The 20558-nt window shown below is 46.9% G+C and overlaps 1 protein-coding gene across 2 annotated transcripts in view; it reads right to left on the reverse strand.

Annotated features, from left to right (window-relative positions):
* The window catches only part of LRRC74A (leucine rich repeat containing 74A), a 43368-nt gene that overhangs the window by 7519 nt on the left and 15291 nt on the right, over positions 1-20558 (reverse strand). For both annotated transcript variants that reach the window (XM_011988300.1, XM_011988299.1), the window contains exons 6-11: positions 17945-17994; positions 17523-17604; positions 10211-10296; positions 9247-9441; positions 4748-4843; positions 1394-1540 (exon numbers count right to left, since the gene is read on the reverse strand). In XM_011988300.1, coding sequence (XP_011843690.1) covers positions 1394-1540; positions 4748-4843; positions 9247-9441; positions 10211-10296; positions 17523-17604; positions 17945-17994 — 656 coding nt within the window. The remainder of the gene's footprint in view (positions 1-1393; positions 1541-4747; positions 4844-9246; positions 9442-10210; positions 10297-17522; positions 17605-17944; positions 17995-20558) is intronic.

A 20558-nucleotide genomic window follows, 5' to 3' on the forward strand; every position in this document is an offset into this window, starting at 1 on the left:
CACCACGCCTGGCTAATTTTTGTATTTTTAGTAGAGATGGGGTTTCGCCATGTTGGCCAGGCTGGTCTCAAACTCCTGACCTCAAGTGATCCACCTGCTTCTGCCTCCCAAAGTGCTGGGATGACAGGCAGGAGCCACCACGCCTGGCCATATGAAACTTTCTATGATCTGTGGGTCATCACTGTATCCATCCCATCTTTCCAACCAGATTGTCAGTCCCCTGAGGGGAAGGGCTATGTTTGACTCTGCATGTCTTGTTTGGTCTCCAAGATTCTTTTTGTGTGCATCTTTAAAATAGGAGGCGGGGCCTCCACTTTGCATCAGACAGCTCCATTCCTGTTCACTGGACCACCCTGCTCCCCTTGCAAAACAGGTTTGCCCTTGGTTCCATCTGAAGTCATCTTACTTGTACAAATACTTGACACCACTTTGCCTTCTAGAATTTTTCACATAGCAATTTTCATGTGGGAGCTCTTTTATTTAGTTCTGGAAACTGAGGCACAGAGCAGACCCATCAGGGGCAGGAAGCAGCCCAGGGACACACCCTGCAGAACGTGCATTGGCAGAGCGCCATGCCCATGCCTGCTCCCCAGATAGTAACCGCTCTGCGGCCAGCAGCAGGCTCCTCGCCCCCACCGCAGGGTAAGAGGCCTGCCGTGGAAACACCAGAGCAGAGTCTGGGCACTGGTCTGCGAGACGATGGGACTGGAGGAGCAATAACATCCCTTTAGGTGCTAATATTCTCTGATTTTGTATTTCCACTGTTACATCTGCCTCCTGTGATTGCCAGAGCTAATCTAAGAAAAGATGGGTCGGGGGCAAGTTACCATTAGAAACAAAGGACTGAAGCGTCTCTCTTTGGCTGAAGCTGCCAGATAGCCATCCTGACCACAGGGATGACTTGACCTCCTTACCAGCAGTTGGAAAGAAACTGTGTCTATAATAAACAGGTGCTTGTTCTATACCAGGCAACCTTCTAAGCACTTCATGCATTTTACATAATTTGATTTTCCAAGCAATCCTACTGGGTGGCTACTGTTGTGTCCATTCTGCAGGTGAAGAGACTGTGACCCAGAGAGCTTTAGTAATTTGCCCTTGGTCATACGCTAGCAGGTGGAGGAGCCCGGGTGGGAGAATCCATCCTGTCCACCCAACCCCTTCAGCTAGATCTCAGCTCTTCCTTTCCTCTGGGGATCAGGAAGCACTGCTGAGGGATCCAGTAGCCACAGAGAATATTCATTCCATATCTGCAGTCCAAGGGACTGAGATATTCCTTATCAGAGAGGGCTGTACAGACACTGTGGGGGAGGGAAAGTCTGGAAACTGATGTGGAGCCATTAGCCAGCTTTCCCCAGGGCTCCCTGGAGGCCCTGAGAGGAAGGCAGGAGCTCACCTGGATCAGTTTCATGGGGTTTGTCAACAAAAAGATGGTTTTCTTGGCAGAGAGGCCTTGTACTGCCTTGAACACCACATCCAGCTGCGGGTGAACAGCATACACTCCGTCCAACGTTTTCATGAACTGCTCGGACACCAGCACGTTCTGTGGCAGGGAGAGAAGGGACCCATGATGATGAGGGCACTGCCATCATGACTGCCCAACCAGTGCACCCCACCCCTTCCACCCGAGCCAAAGTCAGGAAGTTTTGTCTCTTCTAGTTTTTTCTCAGTGCTGCTCCCGGACTGGGATAGTACGGGTATATTAGAGCTTGTAAATTGACTTGTAAGTTTCCTGTGTAATTTTGATGGGATGTTTTTGTTGAGTGCTGGTGGCTTGTCACCTGCTGCCAGCTCAGCTCTGCTCTCAGATGGCATCTGCATCTGACAGATGAGATACGGCTATGGAGTGGCAAGACGGTTCTTAAAGCCCTGAAATGTCCATGTCTGCGTGAGTGTTGTTCGTCAGAGAAAGTGCCCTAGAAGAGGATCCCTGATTCCAATAAGTGACCAGGGACGAACTGGAAACCTCCGCTTCTGGAACTGCCCTCAGAGCTGGTTTGTAGGACACGGGAGAAAATGCGTCCTGTGAAATAGTGTTTGATCAAACCTGGGCTCCACCAGTTTGGTCAACCTGCTTCATTCCTCAGATGTGGCTTGGAGTACATTTCGCCTTTCCAAAGAATTAAGCCCCTGCTTAAGGGCAGTAGGCTTTGTAGAGATTCTAGAGAAAGTTCTAGGAGCATCTACAAAAGAGGAATTTCCATACTGTTCAAAGTTATGGCGGCATTGTTGACAAAGGGGAAGGAGAAGGCTAATTCAGGCTGGGCATGATGTCTCAAGTCTGTAATCCCAGCACTTTGGGAGGCTGAGGTGGGTGGATCACTTGAGTCAGAAATTCAAGAGCAGCTTGGCCAACATGGTGAAACGCCGTCTCTACTAAAAATACAACAAAATTAGCCAGGTGTGGTGGTGGGTGTCTATAATCCCAGCTACTCAGGAGGCTGAGGCAGGAGAATCGCTTGAACACAGGAGGCAGAGGTAGCAGTGGGCTGAGATTGTGCCACTGCACTCCAACCTGGATGACAGAGTGAGACTCCATCTCAAAAAAAAAAAAAAAAAAGAAGGCTAATTCAGACCTATTTGTTCTGGTAGGTTTGTTAAGTGCCAATGTGGTCACAGCATACAGGTTTATGGGCCATCTAGGGCCTAAACAGCACCATTTCTTTTTCTTTTCTTTTTTTTGAGACAGAGTTTCACTCTTGTTGCCAGGCTGGAGTGCAATGGCGCGATCTTGGCTTATCACAACCTCCGCCTCCCAGGTTCAAGTGATTCTCCTGCTTCAGCCTCCCGAGTAGCTGTGATTACAGGTATGCGCCACCACGCCCGGCTAATTTTGTATTTTTAGTACAGATGGGGTTTCTTCATGTTGGTCAGGCTGGTCTCGAACTCCTGACCTCAGGTGATCCACCCACCTCGGCCTCCCAAAGTGCTGGGATTACAGGCGTGAGCCACCACACCTGGCCTAACAGCACCATTTCTAATGTTCTCTCAAACACACTAAGGCAGTGCCTGGGTTCACACCTTCCAACCTGTACTGCCTGGGAGAGGAAAATACAGATCCCAACAAAATCTGAATCTGCAGTGGAGACTCGGGAGCGAAGGCAGCATCCTGGCCTGCAGATTCAGAACCAGAGCATGAGGATAGGGAAAGGGAGGAAGACCCAGGAAGCACAAGAATGGCCTGGGGCAGGGAGGACGGGTGAGAGAACAAAGGGAAAGAAAAGCGACTATGTTTGACAATGTCTCAAAATCTGTGGCAAGTAAAAACCCACATTGTATTAATTATTCAGTTCTAAGGAGCTTGGGTTTAAATATTCAAAATGCTATCACTGGAGGCTGAGTGCAGTGGCTCACACCTCTAATCCCAGCACTTTGGGAGGCTGCGGTGGGTGGATCGCTTGAGGTCGGGAGTTTGAGACCAGCCTGGCCAACATGGTGAAACCCCATCTCTACTAAAAATACAAAAAGTTAGCCTGGCATGTTGGCACACGCCTGTAGTCCCAGATACTCTGGAGGCTGAGGCACAGAATTGCTTGAACCCGGGAGGCAGAGGTGAGCCAAGATTGCGTCATTACACTCCAGCCTGGGCAACAGAGTGAGACTCTCTGTTTCAGTTTCCTTATATGTAGATCGGGAAAATGAGGAAAAGTACTTGTTGTGGGTTGAATTTTGCCCCCTCCCAGAAAAAGATGTTGGAGTTCTAACCCCCAGGACCCATGGATGTGAATTTGTTTGGAAATAGGGTCTTTGCAGATGGTCAAGTTAAAATGAGGTAATTAGAGTGGGTGCTAATCTAATACGACTCTGTCCTTATATAAAGGGGACATTTGGATACAGAGACAGGGAGAATGCCATGTGAAGCAGAAGGCAGAGATGGAAGTGATGCTTCTACAAGCTGAGGAACACCAAAGCATGACAGGAACCACCAGAAGCCAGGGGAGAGGTCGGGAACAGATTCTCCCTCACAGCCCTAAGAAGGAATCAGGCCTGCTGACACCTTTCTCTTGGACTTCCAGCCTCTAGAACTGTGAGACAATACATGTCTGCTGTTTAAGCCACCCAGTGTATGGTACTTCACAGCAGCCTTAGGAAATTAATACAGTATTCTATCTACCTTCTAGAGTAGGATAAAAATGAGCTGGCATATACAAAATCACTTAGGGAAACAAAGAGGATAAAATGGTAGACAAGTATAGGCTATTATCACATGCCACCCGTATGCTGATTCAGGCAAGAGTTCCCAGCAGGATCTGAAGTCACCTCCTGGGGCTTTCCTCCTTTATCAAGAGATTTTCACCCAAAAATACTGCTCTGAGTCTAACAGGCCAACTCATGAAATGAAAATAAAGTATGTGTTTTAATACCCAGATTCTACAAATTTTGTGATTCTGGAAACATTCTGGGACCCAGGGCCACTCCATCAGAAAAGCTGATGTTAAAGAATTCTGTTTTGGAGTCCTCCTGCCTTTCTTTTTGGCATTTCCTTATCTCTACTCTCAGGTTTTCATAGCCCTAGTTTCTAGCATCTGGTAAATTATTTCTCACTATGATGTTACTGACTAAATAGCTACGCTTCCTAAAAGGATCCCTGAGAGGGTAGAGTTGTAACAAAAGAAGTGACCCTTTCATGGAGCACTTGTGTGAGGGCCTGTGAGGGATAGAGCTGTTGGCTCCGGCCAACACAGAGTATAGAGTGGACGGGGTCACTAGCTTGTGCCCAGACACAAGCAACTACCATTTGATCACTTACGGAAATATCAAGCTCTTCCATCCTGGATTTGGGGTTCCTCTTGATAGCCAGGATAAGTAAAATAGCCCCATCCATACTTATGGGATTCAGGAAAAGCTATAGAGGGAGAATCAAGACAAGAGGAGGCTGAGATGGGAGGATGAGGCTGGCCCAGAGCACAGTTGCTACATCTCATCAAATCACAACATCTGTCTCATACCCAGACTTTTCTGTAAGTAATTATCTACTTGTCCGTCTGTTTGTTTATCCATCTGTCTGCCTGTCTCACTGCTGATCCATCCATCCATCCATCCATCCACCCACCCACCCACCATCTGTCCATCTTACTGCTCATCCATCCAACCATCTATCTATCCATCCATTCATCCACTTATTTACTCATCCATCTCACTGCTCATCCATCCGTCCATCCATCCATCCTTCCATCCACCCACCCACTCATCTGTCCATCTCACTGCTCATCCACCCAACTATCTATCTATTCATTCACCTGTTCATCTTCTCATCCATCCACCTCTCCTCCCTCCATCCATCCATCCATCCATCCATCCACTCACTTATCCAACTCACTGCTCATCCATCCATCCATCCACCCACAGATCTATCCATCCAACTGCTCATTTATCCAACCATCTATCGATCCATCCATCCATTCATCTACCTGTGCATCTACTCATCCATCTACCTGTCATCCATCCATCCATCTAGCCATCCATCCATCCAGTCAGCCATCTGTTCATCTCACTGCCCATCCATCCATCCATCCATCCATCCATCCATCCATCCATCCATCCATCCATCCATCCATCCATCTATCCATCCATCCATCCATCCATCCATCCATCCATCTATCCATCCATCCATCCATCCATCCATCCATCTATCCATCCATCCACTCACTTATCCAACTCACTGCTCATCCATCCATCCATCCATCCACCCACAGATCTATCCATCCAACTGCTCATTATCCAACCATCTATCTATCCAACCAACTATTTATCCATCCATCCATTCATCTCCCTGTGCATCTACTCATCCATCCACCTGTCATCCATCCATCCATCTATCCAGCCAGTCATCTGTTCATCTCACTGCTCATCCATCCATCCATCCACCCACCCACCCAGCACATATTAATTAGAGGCTTGCCATATGCCAGCTATTGGACTAAGCACTGAGGGACACATACGCAGACATGGCAAGGTTTCTGCCCTTGGGTAGCTTAACACTGTAACTGGGGGAGAAAGGCAAACAAGCCAATAGCATCAGAAGTGTTATGACAGCAGTGACAGAGGTACACCTGGGTACTGCAGAAGCAAGGAAAGGAGCATGCAGCATAGGGGAGGGAACCATGGAGCTAAGCCTTGCAGGACTAATGAGGATTAGTGAGGTCTGAGGAAGGGGGGCAAAACCAGAGGAGGAAACAAGATTCACCAAAAAAGAAAAAGGAGTAGGCAAGTGCAAAGGCATAGGGGTGTGAAACAGCACGAAATGTTTGTGAGCAGAAGCAGAGAGAATGAGGCCACAGAGCTGGGATGGACCACATCATGGAGAACCTTATAGGCTTGGAGAAGGAACAAGGACATTATCCCAGTGGTGCTAGGAGCTGCTGAAGCATCGATAGAAGTTAACGGAAGGGACTCTGGAGCCTGGTGGCTTTGCTTACCAGCTGCCTGGCATTTCATTAATTCCCTGATCGTTTTGTACTTATCACCTACGGCTGCTCTGAGGACTTACCATACCAATTCAGGCAAAGCATTAAAATGAGTGCCTGGTAAGCAGTATGCCATCAATGAACAATCGTTCTTATTATTGAAGGCTTTCAGCTAAGTGGCTTCATGATGAGGCAGCCAAAACTCTTACTGAGCACCTAGTATATGTCAGCTGTGTCCCAGGCTCTGATATACTCCCGTAAGAAAATGCAGACTGGGGCCCAGGCCTCGTGGAGCTCAGCATCTAGAATCCTTTGCTGGACTCACTTCCTAATGGGAATTCCTTATTTTTCCAAGTTTAGGGGAAATGGGCACCAGGGCTGGATGTGGAGACCCAGAGATAATTCCTGTGGCAAAGTTGATGTGGTTTCCATGGTGGCCAAACGAAGAGTTTTGTCTTAAACTTTTCTCTTTTACTTCTAAAACATTTTAGAAAATTGAAATATATTCATTACGTATGGTCATTGTGGAAAAATGAGAAAAGCGGCAAAAAATGGTTTAAACCATGTATACCCACAAAACAGCAAAGACCCCTATTGCCATTTTGCTGAGGCAACTGCTTAGTCTTTTAAAATTCAGTTTCTCAGACTGTCTCTGGCTTCCTCAGCCAATGGGGCTGAGCCACCCACAGCCTGGGTCAGTCTCTGTCTGAGTTATACCTGGCCCCGCTCCATCCCAGCTGGGACTCCCAGATCTCCTGGTCACTAGATGGCCAATCTGTTTGGTCTGTAGTCACTGTGCCCCTGCCTGTCAGAATCTGGCTTCCTCCTGTCCTCTTAGCAGCTCCTTATGGTTGTCCTCTCAGATGGCATCCCCTTCCTCACCGTTTCCTTACTGTTTTTTATTCTTTAGGACCCTCACATCTGTAGTCTCCCCAGTCACCCTCACATATTGAGGAGTTGGAGTTGCCATGGAAAACCAGGTAGAGCAGGCTTCCCTCTGCCTCCTGCTACTTGTGTGGCGTAAGCAAGTCACACAACCTCAGTTTTCTCATCTGACAAGTGGGGCTAACAGAGCCCACATTACCAGGTGAGGCTATGAGTAATGAGAGCTGGCTCTTGGCACGAGCCCCAGAAAGGGAGATGATTAATAGAAGTCCTCACCTTTCATTTATTTTCCAACCACTCAATAGCATCTATATTATAAATTAGCATCTACAAGTAAATTAATTTAAAATGAAATATGTATTCATTCATTCATTCATTTGATGAATATTCACTGGGCTTCTACTATGTGCCCAACACTATGCTAGGTATGAGGGACTAGGTATAAGGAGTTTAATGATGGGAAAACCAAACAGTCTTCGATCATTTTTGAGACAGTCTCGCTCTGTCACCCAGGCTGGAGTGCAGTGGCATGGTCTCGGCTCACCGTAACCTCCGTCTCCTGGGTTCAGTGATTCTCCTGCCTCAGCCTCCCAAGTAGCTGGGATTACAAGCATGCACAACCACGCCTGGCTAATTTTGTATTTTTTTTTTTTTTTTTTTGAAACGGAGTCTCACTCTGTCACCCAGGCTGGAGTGCAGTGGCTGGATCTCAACTCACTGCAAGCTCCGCCTCCCAGGTTCACACCATTCTCCTGCCTCAGCCTCCCGAATAGCTAGGACTATAGGCGCCCGCCACCTTGCCTGGCTAGTTTTTTTGTATTTTTTAGTAGAGATGGAGTTTCACCGTGTTAGCCAGGATGGTCTGGATCTCCTGACTTTGTGATCTGCCCATCTTGGCCTCCCAAAGTGCTGGGATTACAGGCTTGAGCCACCGCGCCCGGCCTTGTATTTTTATTAGAGACAAGGTTTCACCATGTTGGCCACACTGGTCTTGAACTCCTGACCTCAAGTGATCCACCCACTTTGGCCTCCCAAAGGGCTGGGATTACAGGCATGAGCCACCGTACCTGGCCCAAACACAGTCTTCGTTTTGATGAAGCTTTCACGTTTGAGGGGATGACAGGTGAGCAAAGAGCCCTTATGTACATGGAATTAGAAAGGGCAGCAAGTTCTATGGGAAGTAGGGAGCAGGACTCTGGGAGCAGGTCCCCTAGACGGAGGATCCCAGCAGCAAGCAAGTGGAGGGGGAGTGGCCAAGCCTCTGTGGTAGGAGGAAAGGAGCGGAGAGAAGACCAGGGGGTCTTGGGTGCAGAGCAAGGGAGAGCACCGGGTGGACTGAGGCTGGAGGGGCACTTGGGGCTCAGCGAACGGGATCTGAGCAACAGGAAGCCATGCGGGGGTCTAAGCTGAAAGACGGGAGACTGAGGGGCTGGAGGAAGGGGAATGGACGTCAGATTTGTGTTTAAAAAGCACATTCTGAGGGCTAGGCACAGTGGCTCATGCCTGTAATCCCAGCACTTTAGGAGACTGAGGTGGGAGGACGGTTTGAACCTGGGAGGCGGAGGTTGCGGTGAGCTGAGATTGCACCACTGCACTCCAGCCTGGGGGACAGAGCCAGACCCTGTCTCAAAAGAAGAAAAAAGCACACTCTGGTGGCAGTGTGGAGATCCTGAAGGAGACCCAGATGGGAGGAAGGAAGCCCTGTTAGGAAGATCTATAGTGCACCAGGGAGCACTGAGGGTGACACTGGCTTTATAGTAGAGCATGGTCACTGCATTTATAGCCAAGAGGTGGTAAAAAAAAAATACATGCATATATGAAGTACAGATGTTCCCAATTATTCTCTCCAGTATTATGCAGCCCCCAACTCACCCCAACACACACACACACACACACACACACACACACACACACACACACACACACACAAAATAGCCCCTTTCCAGCTGAAGACTACCTTCAGAACTCTGAGGCTTTCATTGGATTCCAGTCCTTTGCTGATTTTGGAGGCCCCTTCATTGCCGATGTCATTGCCGCCGACATCCAGGTAGACCAGGCAGCTGTTGAGTCGGAGGACCTCCCCTAGGGCCACAGCCCCCTCATTCCCAAGGCCATTCATGGAGAGATCCAGCTTTGTCAGGGTCACATTACCCTCCAGGAAGAGGGGAGAACAGCACCAGCATCAAGGTTGCGCGTGACTCATCCAACCACAAGGGCCCTGACTTCTACCCGCTGTTGGCATCCAGACTGGGCGCTCAGTGGTCCCCAGGACCGATGGATTTGCCAGACCATTCAGAGCTCCCAGCTGGGCTCAGTCTCAAGTGCTCATGAGACTCCCTCCCTTTGGCTTCTGGTCATTCCCTACCCACTAATTAAACGGCCCTCTTGAAGTGTATCCAAAGATGCCACTCTGGCCTCAGCAGATATGATTTATACTAAAGAATAATGTGCAGTCCAGGCACGGTGGCTCACACCTGTAATCCCGGCACTTTGGGAGGCGGGCGGATCACAAGGTCAGGAGTTGGAGGCTGGCCTGGCCAATATGGTGAAACCACGTTTCTACTAAAAATACAAAAATTAGCTGGGCATGGTGGCGGACACCTGTAGTCTCAGCTACTCAGGGGGCTGAGGCAGGAGAATCGCTTGAACCCAGGAGGTGGTGGTTGCAGTGAGCAGAGAATGCACCACTGCACTCCAGCCTGGGCCACACAGTGAGACTCCATCTCAAAAAAAAAAAAAAAAAAAGAATAACGTGCATCCAGGAATTGTGGGAGGGAGACCAATAACTTGAAAAGTATTTGATGAGATCTCAGTACACCCTCATTGACGGTGACCATGAGGAAGAGGCTTAGGATGGCAGAATGGGAGGCCCTGGCTATCTTCAACTGGACTCCACCCACCACTCGTGGAGAGTGCCTTACCCGGAGACCGTTGCACAAGGCCACAGCTCCCCTTGTATGGAAGTTATTCCAGCTCAGATCCAGTGATGTAAGCCCCACATTGATGGCTGAAACAGGGAGGGAATTGGCTTAGCATCTCCCACAGCCCAGAGAACCCATTCTAAGAGTTAACAGATGCCCACGACATTGGGGATAAAGACCACTCAGTGGTCATGCGAAGTAAAATTCTCAGATAATAATTTTTTTCAGTTATTCATTTAAACACAAAATAGTAAGATGATCCCCAAAGCTGGCAAAGATGTGGTGAAATAATCCTCCTTACACAGTTTAGGTGGGAAGGAAATTGGTATAGTCTATTTGGCAGATATTATCTGATCACAAATATTTTCCCATTAAAATATGCATACTCTGTCACTCACCTCTGAGACTCTACCTAAGACGACAGCACAGAATATGGGAAGAGCAAGGTGCTTGTAGATGTTTACCATGGCATCATTTATAAAAGTAAGAATTAGCCGGGGCACAGTGGATCACGCCTGTAATCCCAGCACTTTGGGAGGCCAAGGTGGGCCGATCACGAGGTCAAGAGATCGAGACCATCCTGGCCAACATGGTGAAATTGCGTCTTTATTAAAAATACTAAAATTAGCTGGGTGTGGTGGCGTGTGCCTTTAGTCCCAGCTACTTGAGAGGCCGAGGCAGGAGAATCGCTTGAACCTGGGAGGCAGAGGTTGCAGTGAGCCGAGATTGCGCCACTGTATTCCAGCCTGGCGACGGAGCGAGACTCTGTCTCAAAAAAAAAAAAAAAAGTAAGAATTATTTGGCCGGGCGTGGTGGCTTACTTGTAATCTCAGCACTTTGGGAGGCCGAGGCAGGTAGATCACCAGAGGTCAGGAGTTTGAGACCAGCCTGGCCAACATGGCGAAACCCTATCTCTACTAAAAGTACAAAAATTATTTGGCCGGGCGTGGTGGCTTACTTGTAATCTCAGCACTTTGGGAGGCCGAGGCAGGTAGATCACCAGAGGTCAGGAGTTTGAGACCAGCCTGGCCAACATGGTGAAACCCTGTCTCTGTCTCTACTAAAAATACAAAAATTCACTGGGCGTGGTGACTCACACATGTAGTCCCAGCTGCTCAGGAGGCTGAGGCAGGAGAATTGATCAAACCTGGGAGGCGGAGGTTGCAGTGAGCCAAGATGGCGCCATTGCACTCCAGCCTGGGTGACAGAGCAAGACTGCATCTCAAAAATAAATAAATAAATAAAAACAAGAATTATTTATCTGGTGGAATACTAAGAATTAAAATAGACAGAAGCAGCTGGAAAACATCTTCAGTGGCTGTATTTACACAGGAAGGCTGTGATGGACCTGGCGTATTACGTCATGTGATGTCTTTATCATGGCAGGCCATGGCTGCAGTGGTGACTCCAGAATTTCTCTCCAGGAGAGGCTCAGGGGCACAATGAGTTGGAAGTGGGGAGGCATCAGGCTTGGTGAGAAGCTGGGTTTGCACAGAAATCATACTTTTGTTTTGACCTGAAGACGATTTTGCTTACATGTTCCACAGGGTTGGAAGATCCTATTTAAACACACTATTATTGTTGTTTTTATTTGGGTAGGACAGTTATGCTAAGGAGGCCATTGACAGAAAGTCTAAAGTCCTCTTGAACCACTACTGAACGGGAGGAATTGCCTTTAGGCCTCTGGCCCAGGAATAATGTCTTATTTCTTTTCTTTTTCTTTTTTTTTTTTTTTTTGAGACAGAGTTTTGCTCTTGTTGCCAGGCTGGAGTGCAACGGCTCAATCTCGGCTCGTTGCAACCTCCGCCTCCTGGGTTCAAGTGATTATCCTGCTTCAGCCTCCTGGGTAGCTGGGATTATAGGCACCCGCCACCACGCCCAGCTAATTTTTTGTATTTTTAGTAGAGACAGGGTTTCATCATGTTGGCCAGGCTGGTCTGGAACTCCTCACCTCAGATGATCCACCCGCCTCGGCCTCCCAAAGTGCTGGGATTATAGGCATGAGCCACTGCAGCTGGCCTATTTCTTATTTTTTATGAACAGTGCACTATGTTCTGATCATGCTTCTCTTTGTGTCAACCCTCGGTGTGAGTTTTTAGTAAAAAGTGCACAATACCTTATATAATTTTGGGAACAAACTTTCTCCTGCCTTCATTAACCCCTCCCCTCTCTCCCTCACTCTCTTCTTACCCTTATTTCCTCTTCTCTGCCAGTTCCCTCATTTAAGCTACACCTTGCACACCCGCATCACTCAAATGGCCACACAAGTTAGATTGTAATTCTGATCTCACCACTTACTACACGTGTGATTTCAGGCAGGTTACTTATCCTTCCTTTACCTCTGTTTCCTTATCTGTACAATAGAGATATCAACCTATATAGAGTTTTTATGAGGATCGATGTAAAATGCCCAACATGATGCCTGTCACATAGCAATCACTTCAAATAATAAGTGTTTTTTTTTTTTTTTGAGACAGAATTTCGCTCTTGTTGCCCAGGCTGGAGTGCAATGGCACGATCTCTGCTCACTGCAACCTCCGCCTCTCAGGTTCAAGTGATTCTCCTTCCTCACCCTCCCGAGTAGCTGGGATTATATGCCCAAGTCACCACGTCCAGCTAATTTTTTTGTATTTTTAGTAGAGACGGGATTTCACCATATTGGCCAGGCTGGTCTTGAACTCCTGACCTCAGGTGGTCCACCCGCCTCAGTCTCCGAAAGTGTTGGGATTACAGGCATGAGCTACTGTGCCCAGCAATAGTAAGTGTTTTTAAAAGCTGCATTTGCAGTACGATTATAACAATTTTAAAAGAGGGCACAGGCCGGGCACAGTGGCTCACATCTATAATCCCAGCACTTTGGGAGGCCAAGGAGGGTGGATCACTTAAGGTCAGGAGTTGGAGACCAGCCTGGCCAACATGGTGAAAACCCATCTCTACCAAAAATATAAAAAAATTAGCTGGGCGTGATGGCTCATGCCTGTAGTCCCAGCACTTCAGGAGGCCAACGGGGGCAGATCACGAGGTCAGGAGTTCCAGACCAGCCTGACCAACATGATGAAACCCCATGTCTACTAAAAATAAAAAAATAAAAAAATAAAAAAAAATTAGCTGGGCGTGATGGCTTGGACATATAATCCCAGCTACTCAGGAGGTTGAGGCATGAGAATTGCTTGAACCCGGGAGGCAGAGGCTGCAGTGAGCCAAGATCGTGCACTGCATTCCACCCAGCCTGGGCGACAGAGTGAGACTCTGTGTCAAAAACAAAACAAAAAAGAGAGCACAGTCTGTCTCACGTTAAATTTATGACCTCAGCTTTCAGACAGAGACTCAAACTGCCCCACATGGAAAGGTGCTTCCATTACATGTTGCTTCTCCCTCCTACATGGTATTTTATACCGCCTGCCCTCCCATCAACCCTAGTGGTATGAACTGAACTTTCAGCTGAAGATCTTGCCTCCTACTTCACTGAGAAAATAGCAGCAATGACAGGCTTCAAATGCCACCATGAAATCTATCCACTTACCTGCACCTGCACCACCCTTTCCTCGTCTGTTTTTCCATGAATGAACTGTCCCTCCAGCTCTCTCAGGCCGGCGAGCTCTGCACTTCTGTTCTGGACTCCATTGCCTGCAGCCTTCTCATGGACTTTGCTCCTGCAATTACCTCCTTCTTCTTCTGTAGCATCAGTTTCTTCTTTCTTCCTCTCAGCATTTTCCATCCTTAAGAACCCTCCTTGGACTCTGTGTCTCCCTTGGCTCCTGCCCCCTCTTTCTGTTCCAACTTTCCCAGCAGAACTTCTGCAGTTGCCTATAGTGTTCTTTTTGCTTTGCATCCTATTTTCTTTTTATTTTTAGAGGACAGGGTCTCACTCTGTTGCTCAGGCTGGAGTGCAGTGGCATGATCACAGCTTTCTATAACCTCTAACTCCTGGGTTCAAGCAACTCTCCCACCTCAGCCTCCCGAGTAGCTGGGACTATAGGCATGTGCCACCATGCCCAGCTAATTTTTGATTTTTTTTTTTGAGATGAAGTCTCACTCTGTCACCCAGGCTTCAGCAGGATCTCGTCTCACTGCAACATCTGCCTCAAGGCCAGGCTGGTCTTGAACTCCTGACCTCAGGTGATCCACCCGTCTCAGCCTCCCAAACTGCTGGGATTACAGGTGTGAGACACTGTGCCCGGCCTAATTTTTGGATTTTTTATAGAGAGAGGGTCTCACTATGTTGCCCAAGCTGGTATTGAGCTCCTGGCTTCCCATCTTAGCCTCCCAAAGCACTGGGATTACAGGCATGAGCCACTGTGCCAGGCCTCCATTTTCAACTCAACCTCCTCCAGTTGGGTTTCCATACTCACCCACTCCGCTAAAACAGCACTTCTTTTTTTTTAATTTTAGGTTCAGGGGTACATGTGCAGGTTTGTTATGTAGGTAAACTTGTGTTACAGAGTTTGTTGCACAGATTATTTCATCACCCAAGTATTAGGCCTAGTAGTCATTATTTTTCCCGTTCCTCTCCCTCCTCCCTCAGTTAGTCCCCAGTGTCTGTTCCCCTCTCCGTGTTCGTGTGTTCTCATCATTTAGCTCCCACTTATAATTGAGAACAGGTGGTATTTGGTTTTCTGTTCCTACATTAGTTTGCTAAGGATAATGGCCTCCAGCTCCATCCCTGTTCCTGCCAAGAACATGATTTCACTGTTTCGTTTTTTTGTGTGTGTGTGTGACTGTATTGTATTCCATGGTGTATATGCACCACATTTTTTTTTTTTTTTTGTTATCCAGTCTACCATTGATGGGCATTTAGGTTGATTCCATGTCTTTGTTACTGTGAATAGTTAAAATAGTACTTTCAAAGCCACTAACTCTCCATGCTGCCAAGTGCCATGGTCACTATTTTATCCTTGTCTTATTTGACCTCTCAACAGCATTTGACGCAACTGCCGACCTTCTTCCTGAACTGCTCCCTTCCTTGGCTCCTGCCACCTCACTTTTCTGGTATCCCTCCTATTTGACTGACCACTCCTCAGGCTCCTCTTCCTCCTCTGTGAAACCTAAAAATGTTGGAGTGACCCAAAGGTCTGTTCGATGGCCACCTACTCAACTCTCTGTCTATACTCCCTGCCTAGATGACCTCCTCTTGCCTCATGGTTTTAAATACATCTATATACCTATGACCCACAAATGTGTATCTTCAGCCCTGATCTCTTCACCAAGCTCTAAACTCAAACAGCACACCATCTACCTGACTTCTGTATGTAGGTGTCAAATGGCCATTGCAAACATCACGTAGCCAAAATGGAAAACGGGGCTCCTATCTCCTGTCCCTCCTGTCTCTGTTGCTCCCTGAGTTGTCTCCATCCACGTAAACAACACCGTCATCCAACCAATAGCTGAAGCAAAATGACCATGAGTCTATCTCTCTCTCTCTCTTTCCCCCATTCTTCACATCAGCAAGTCCTTTTGGCTTTACCCCCAAAATATATTCTGAATTCATTCACTCTTCTCTATCCCCGCCTCCTCCCTGAGCTCAAGCTATTTTCCTGTCTTGCTTAGACTCCTGTGACAACTTCCCTTTTTCTACTCATTTGCCTGGGGATGACTATTTAGGTTGTTACTATTTTTTTTTCTCTTTTATGACGATGCTGTAATAACCTCCTCACACATTTCTCTGTGTACGTGTGAGAGCTTCTCTGAGACAATTCCCCTTGATGGGAGGGAATTTCTGCATCAGAGAATAGACACATTTTCAAGTTTACCAAGGATTGTCAAGTTGTTCTCAAAAGTGCCCGGCAGCTTGGAAGTATTCTTATTTTGCTCGGTTGTCCGCAGCCTTTGACATTCACTGGCTTTAAACTTTCACAGCTTTAATAGATGACAAGGAGAACCTTTCATTTCTCTAATTAGTAAAGAGATTTGGGCACTCACCTTTCTTCTTTTGCTATGCATATGCCTTGACCATTGCTCTATTGAGGCTATTTATCATTGTCTAATTGAGCTAAGGATCTTTTATCAACATTCTGAATACTAATTTTTGTACTCTACAAATGCTGCAAATGTCTACCCCCTGTCTGTTGCTTGTCTTTTGTTTTTGTTTTTGAGACGGAGTCTCCTTCTGTTGCCCAGGCTGGAGTGCAGTGGCGCGATCTCAGCTCACCGCAACCTCCACCTGTTGGGTTCAGGCAATTCTCCTACCTCGCCTCCCGAGTAGCTGGGACGACAGGCGCACACCACCACGTTCGGCTAATTTTGTGTTTTTAGTGGAGATGGGGTTTCACCATGTTGGCCAGGATGGTCTCGATATCTTGACCTTGTGATCCACCCACCTCCGCCTCCCAAAGTGCTGGGATTACAGGCATGAGCCACCATGTCCAGCCTGTTGCTTGTCTTTTAAGTTTGTTCATGGTTATGTGTCTTTTTATGATATGCATGTTTCAAATGTATTGTTGTCAAATATGGGGATTTTTAAAACTTTGAGGTTCAGGTGTACATGTGCTGGTTTGTTATATAGGTAAATTGCATGTCTCAGGGGTTTGGTGTACTGATCACTTCATCACCCAGGTAATAAGCATAGTACCCAAAAGGTACTTTTCAATTGCTTTTGGACCGTTTATGCTTACTGGGCCATACTTAACAGTCATTAGCCTTCCTAAGATCAGCCAGTTGTTAGTTGTTTCTATGTTCTTCTAATCGTCATCAAGTTTTGCTTCCCATGTTCAGGTGTTTGCTGCTGCTGCTTCTTCCCCTCCCCCTCCCTCTCCCTCTCCCCCTCCCTCTCCCCCTCCCACTTCCTCTCCCTGTCCCTTCCCTCTCCCTCTCCCACTTCCTCTCCCTCTCCTTCTTCAACTCCCTCTCCCTCTCCTTCTTCTTCTCCCTCTCCCTCTCCTTCTTCTTCTTTTGAGACAGGGTCTCTGTTGCCCAGGCTGGAGTGGAGTGGCATGATTATAGCTCACTGCAGCCTCGACTAACTGGGCTCAAAGGATCCTCCCACCTCAGCCTTCCAAGTAGCTGGGACTACAGGTGTGCACCACCATACCTGGCTAATTTTTTGATATTTTAAAGAGACAGGGGTCTCCCTATGTTGCCCAGGCTGGTCTTGAACTCCTGGGCTCAAGCAATCCTTCTGCCTCAGGCTCCCAAAGTTCTGGGATTACAGGCATAAGCCACTGCACCCAGCCAATTCTGAATATATTTTGGGCATGGTTTACATCACTTTTATAATCACAACATTTAAAAATAATGTTAAAAAGGGAGATTCAGCTCTGCCAAGTAATCCTCCCCATCCCTCCCCTTTGCTGTCCCTTCCTCCAGGGAGACTCACCCAGCATCTGGCCCAGTTGCTCCCCTCCTATATCAGAGAATTGGTTGTGACTGAGATCCAGCTTCTTAATTCGGTAATTGGTCTACAGAAACAAACAGGGGAAAGAGAAGGATTTTTTGTCTTCTGATTGCAAATATCTTACTTATCTCAGGGCAGTATGATGGCAGGGCTCTGATGTACCAAAAATTAGGTGAAGACATTGTCTTAGGCATTTTTTGTTGGACTGTGCTAGGAGAACTTAGTGCCATATAAACAGCTCTACCACTTGCTGCGGCTTTTGCTGGAGTTGGCAAGGTCTAAACACTCCCCAGTCCCTAACATGTGAAAGTAGCCTCAGGTCACTGTGCCCACAGCAGCCCCAGGTTGCCCAGATCTCCCAGGGACATCACCCACGTGGCTTGGCTGTACTCCCTGCCTCTTACCGACAGGGCTTGGCAGAGCGGTGCTGCGGATTCTTCCTTGAAGTCATTTCCTGTAGTGAGGGTGGTGTGTCAGCAATGCACTGCTAGTTCACCATGGCCTCTCCCACCCTCTACCCCTCCCAGTCCATTTCCCTTTAGAACAATCAGACAGAGAAACTTTGGGAGGCGGAGGTGGGAGGATCGCCTGAGCCCAGGAGTTTGAGACCAGCCTGGGCAACATAGTGAGTCCTTGCCTCTACAAAGAATTTTTTGAAAAATTAGCCAGGCATGGTGGCATGAACCTGTGGTCCCAGATACTTTGGAGGCTGAGGTGGGAGGATCACTTGAACCCAGGAGGTCGAGGCTGCAGTGAGCCATGTTGGTGCCACAGTGCTCCAGCCTATGTGACAGACCAACATCCTGTTTAAAAAAAAAAAGAAAAGGAGCCTGGGCATGGTGGCTCATGCCTGTAATCCCAGAACATTTACAGGCCAAGGTGGGTGGATCACCTGAGGTCAGGAGTTCGAGACCAGCCTGGCCAACATGGCAAAACCCTGTCTCTACTAAGAATACAAAAATTAGGCAAGATGGTGCACGCCTGTGGTCCCAGCTACTCAGGAGGCTGAGGCATGAGAAATGCTTGAACCTGGGAGGTGGAGGTCGCAGTGAGCCGAGATTACGCCACTGCACTCCAACCTGGGTGACAGAGCAAGACTTCATCTCAAAAATAAAATAAAATAATAAAATCAAATAAGAAAGGAAAGGAAAGGAAGGGAAGGGAAGGGAAGGGAGGGGAGAGGAGGGGAGTGGAGAGGAGGGAAGGGGACTTAAAGCAAGTATTACGTGGACAAAAGAGAACAAGGCAACTGTTTACCCTCTCCTTTAACATTGCCTTTTCTCTCTGCCGTGAAATTCCAGGAGTTGGTAGCATACCCTGTGCATTCATTAGCAACATCAACCCCCAGTCTAGGGCCTAGAGTCTGTAACATCCTAAAAATGCTCATCCAAGTTCAAGCAGCAGGACTGGGACACTTGTGAGTGAGACACTTGCCATGGGTGCAAAATTTAAGGGGTGCCTAAAAACTCAGTAATCAAGAAGAAGAATATCCTAACACACTAAAAAAATCAAAATTAGTCCAAAATCATCTATATATAACAAGTGTTTTTTTTAATTTTAATTTTTTAATTTTAATTTTAATTTTTTTATGGAGTCTTGCTCTGTCACCCAGGCTGGAGTGCAGTGGCATGATCTCGGCTCACTGCAACCTCCGTCTCCTGGGTTCAAGCAATTCTCCTGCCTCAGTCTCCTGAGTAACTGGGATTACAGGTGTGCGCCACCACGCCCGGCTAATTTTTGTATTTTTAGTAGCGACATGGTTTCATCATGTTGGTCAGGCTGGTCTCAAACTCCTGACCTCGTGATCTGCCCATCTCAGCCTCCTAAAGTGCTGGGATTCATGCCTGGTGTGTTTGTAATTTTAAATAGAGACAGGATCTGACCCTGCACACACATGACTAGACCTTATTCACCTCAGTCCATTCTATCCCTGTTGGATGCTGTTTTTATTTAATGTCTTGATATTTTGCTCATCATGATATTTTGGCACTCCTTACATTTGTGACCAACGCAAGTGGCTCACTCACCTTACCCGAGTTGTGGCCCTGCTAAGCAATGTAAGACACTGGTGATTTCTGGGAAGTACATGACATAGAACCTTATTCCCAAATTTCCTCCTTTGAACCCTCAATAAGCTTTGTATCTCTACCACCTACATAGTGCTTGGCACATAACAGGTCCTTAATAAAGTGAGTGAACGAATGAATGAATGAATGCGTTCACTGGAACACAAATACTTGTTTGGCTGTGTCTGTTAGCAGTCCAATAAAGTGAGATAATAAGCTAGTCAATGCATAAAACTAGGTGATTAATTATTCAAATTCTTGTGTTTAAATCAGTGGTTACAGATGGTACAGAGCTGGTTGTAAGAGATTTATTTGTGAAATTTGAAAAAACACAGATTCCAAGATTTCTCCTGCTAAAGATTCTGATTTCACCAGACTGGGATAGGACTGGGTGATTTGTATTTTTACAAAGAGCTTTCTGTACTATGTTAACACATTATGTTAGGGGTCTTAGCCAATGCAACCAGAAAAATAATTAGGAGATATAAATATTAGAAAAGAAAAAACTATCATTATTTGCAGATATAGTCACCTATCTAAATAATTCTGTAAAATTAACTAACAAAATGTTAGAACTCATAAGATAATTTAATAAAGTGACTGGATATAGAATCAATGTATAAAAATAAATAGCTTTCAGACACACCAGTAATGACCAATTAGAAAATGTGATAGAAAAAACCATTCTGTTCACATAAGATAAAATAATAGAAGACCTAGAAATAAACCTAATATAAATAATGCAAGGCTTATAACAGAAGAAACTAAAACTTTACTCAAGAATATAAAAAGACCTGGGGCTGGCCACGGTGGCTCACACCTGTAATCCCAGTTACTTGGGAGGCTGAGGCAGGAGAATCACTTGAAACCAGGAAGCAGAGATTGTGGTGAGCCAAGATCGCACCATTGCACTCCAGCCTGGGAAACAAGAGTGAAACTCCTTCTCAAAAAA

The sequence above is a fragment of the Mandrillus leucophaeus genome, unplaced genomic scaffold (genome assembly GCF_000951045.1).
Source record: "Mandrillus leucophaeus isolate KB7577 unplaced genomic scaffold, Mleu.le_1.0 Scaffold326, whole genome shotgun sequence".
Lineage (NCBI taxonomy): Eukaryota > Metazoa > Chordata > Mammalia > Primates > Cercopithecidae > Mandrillus > Mandrillus leucophaeus.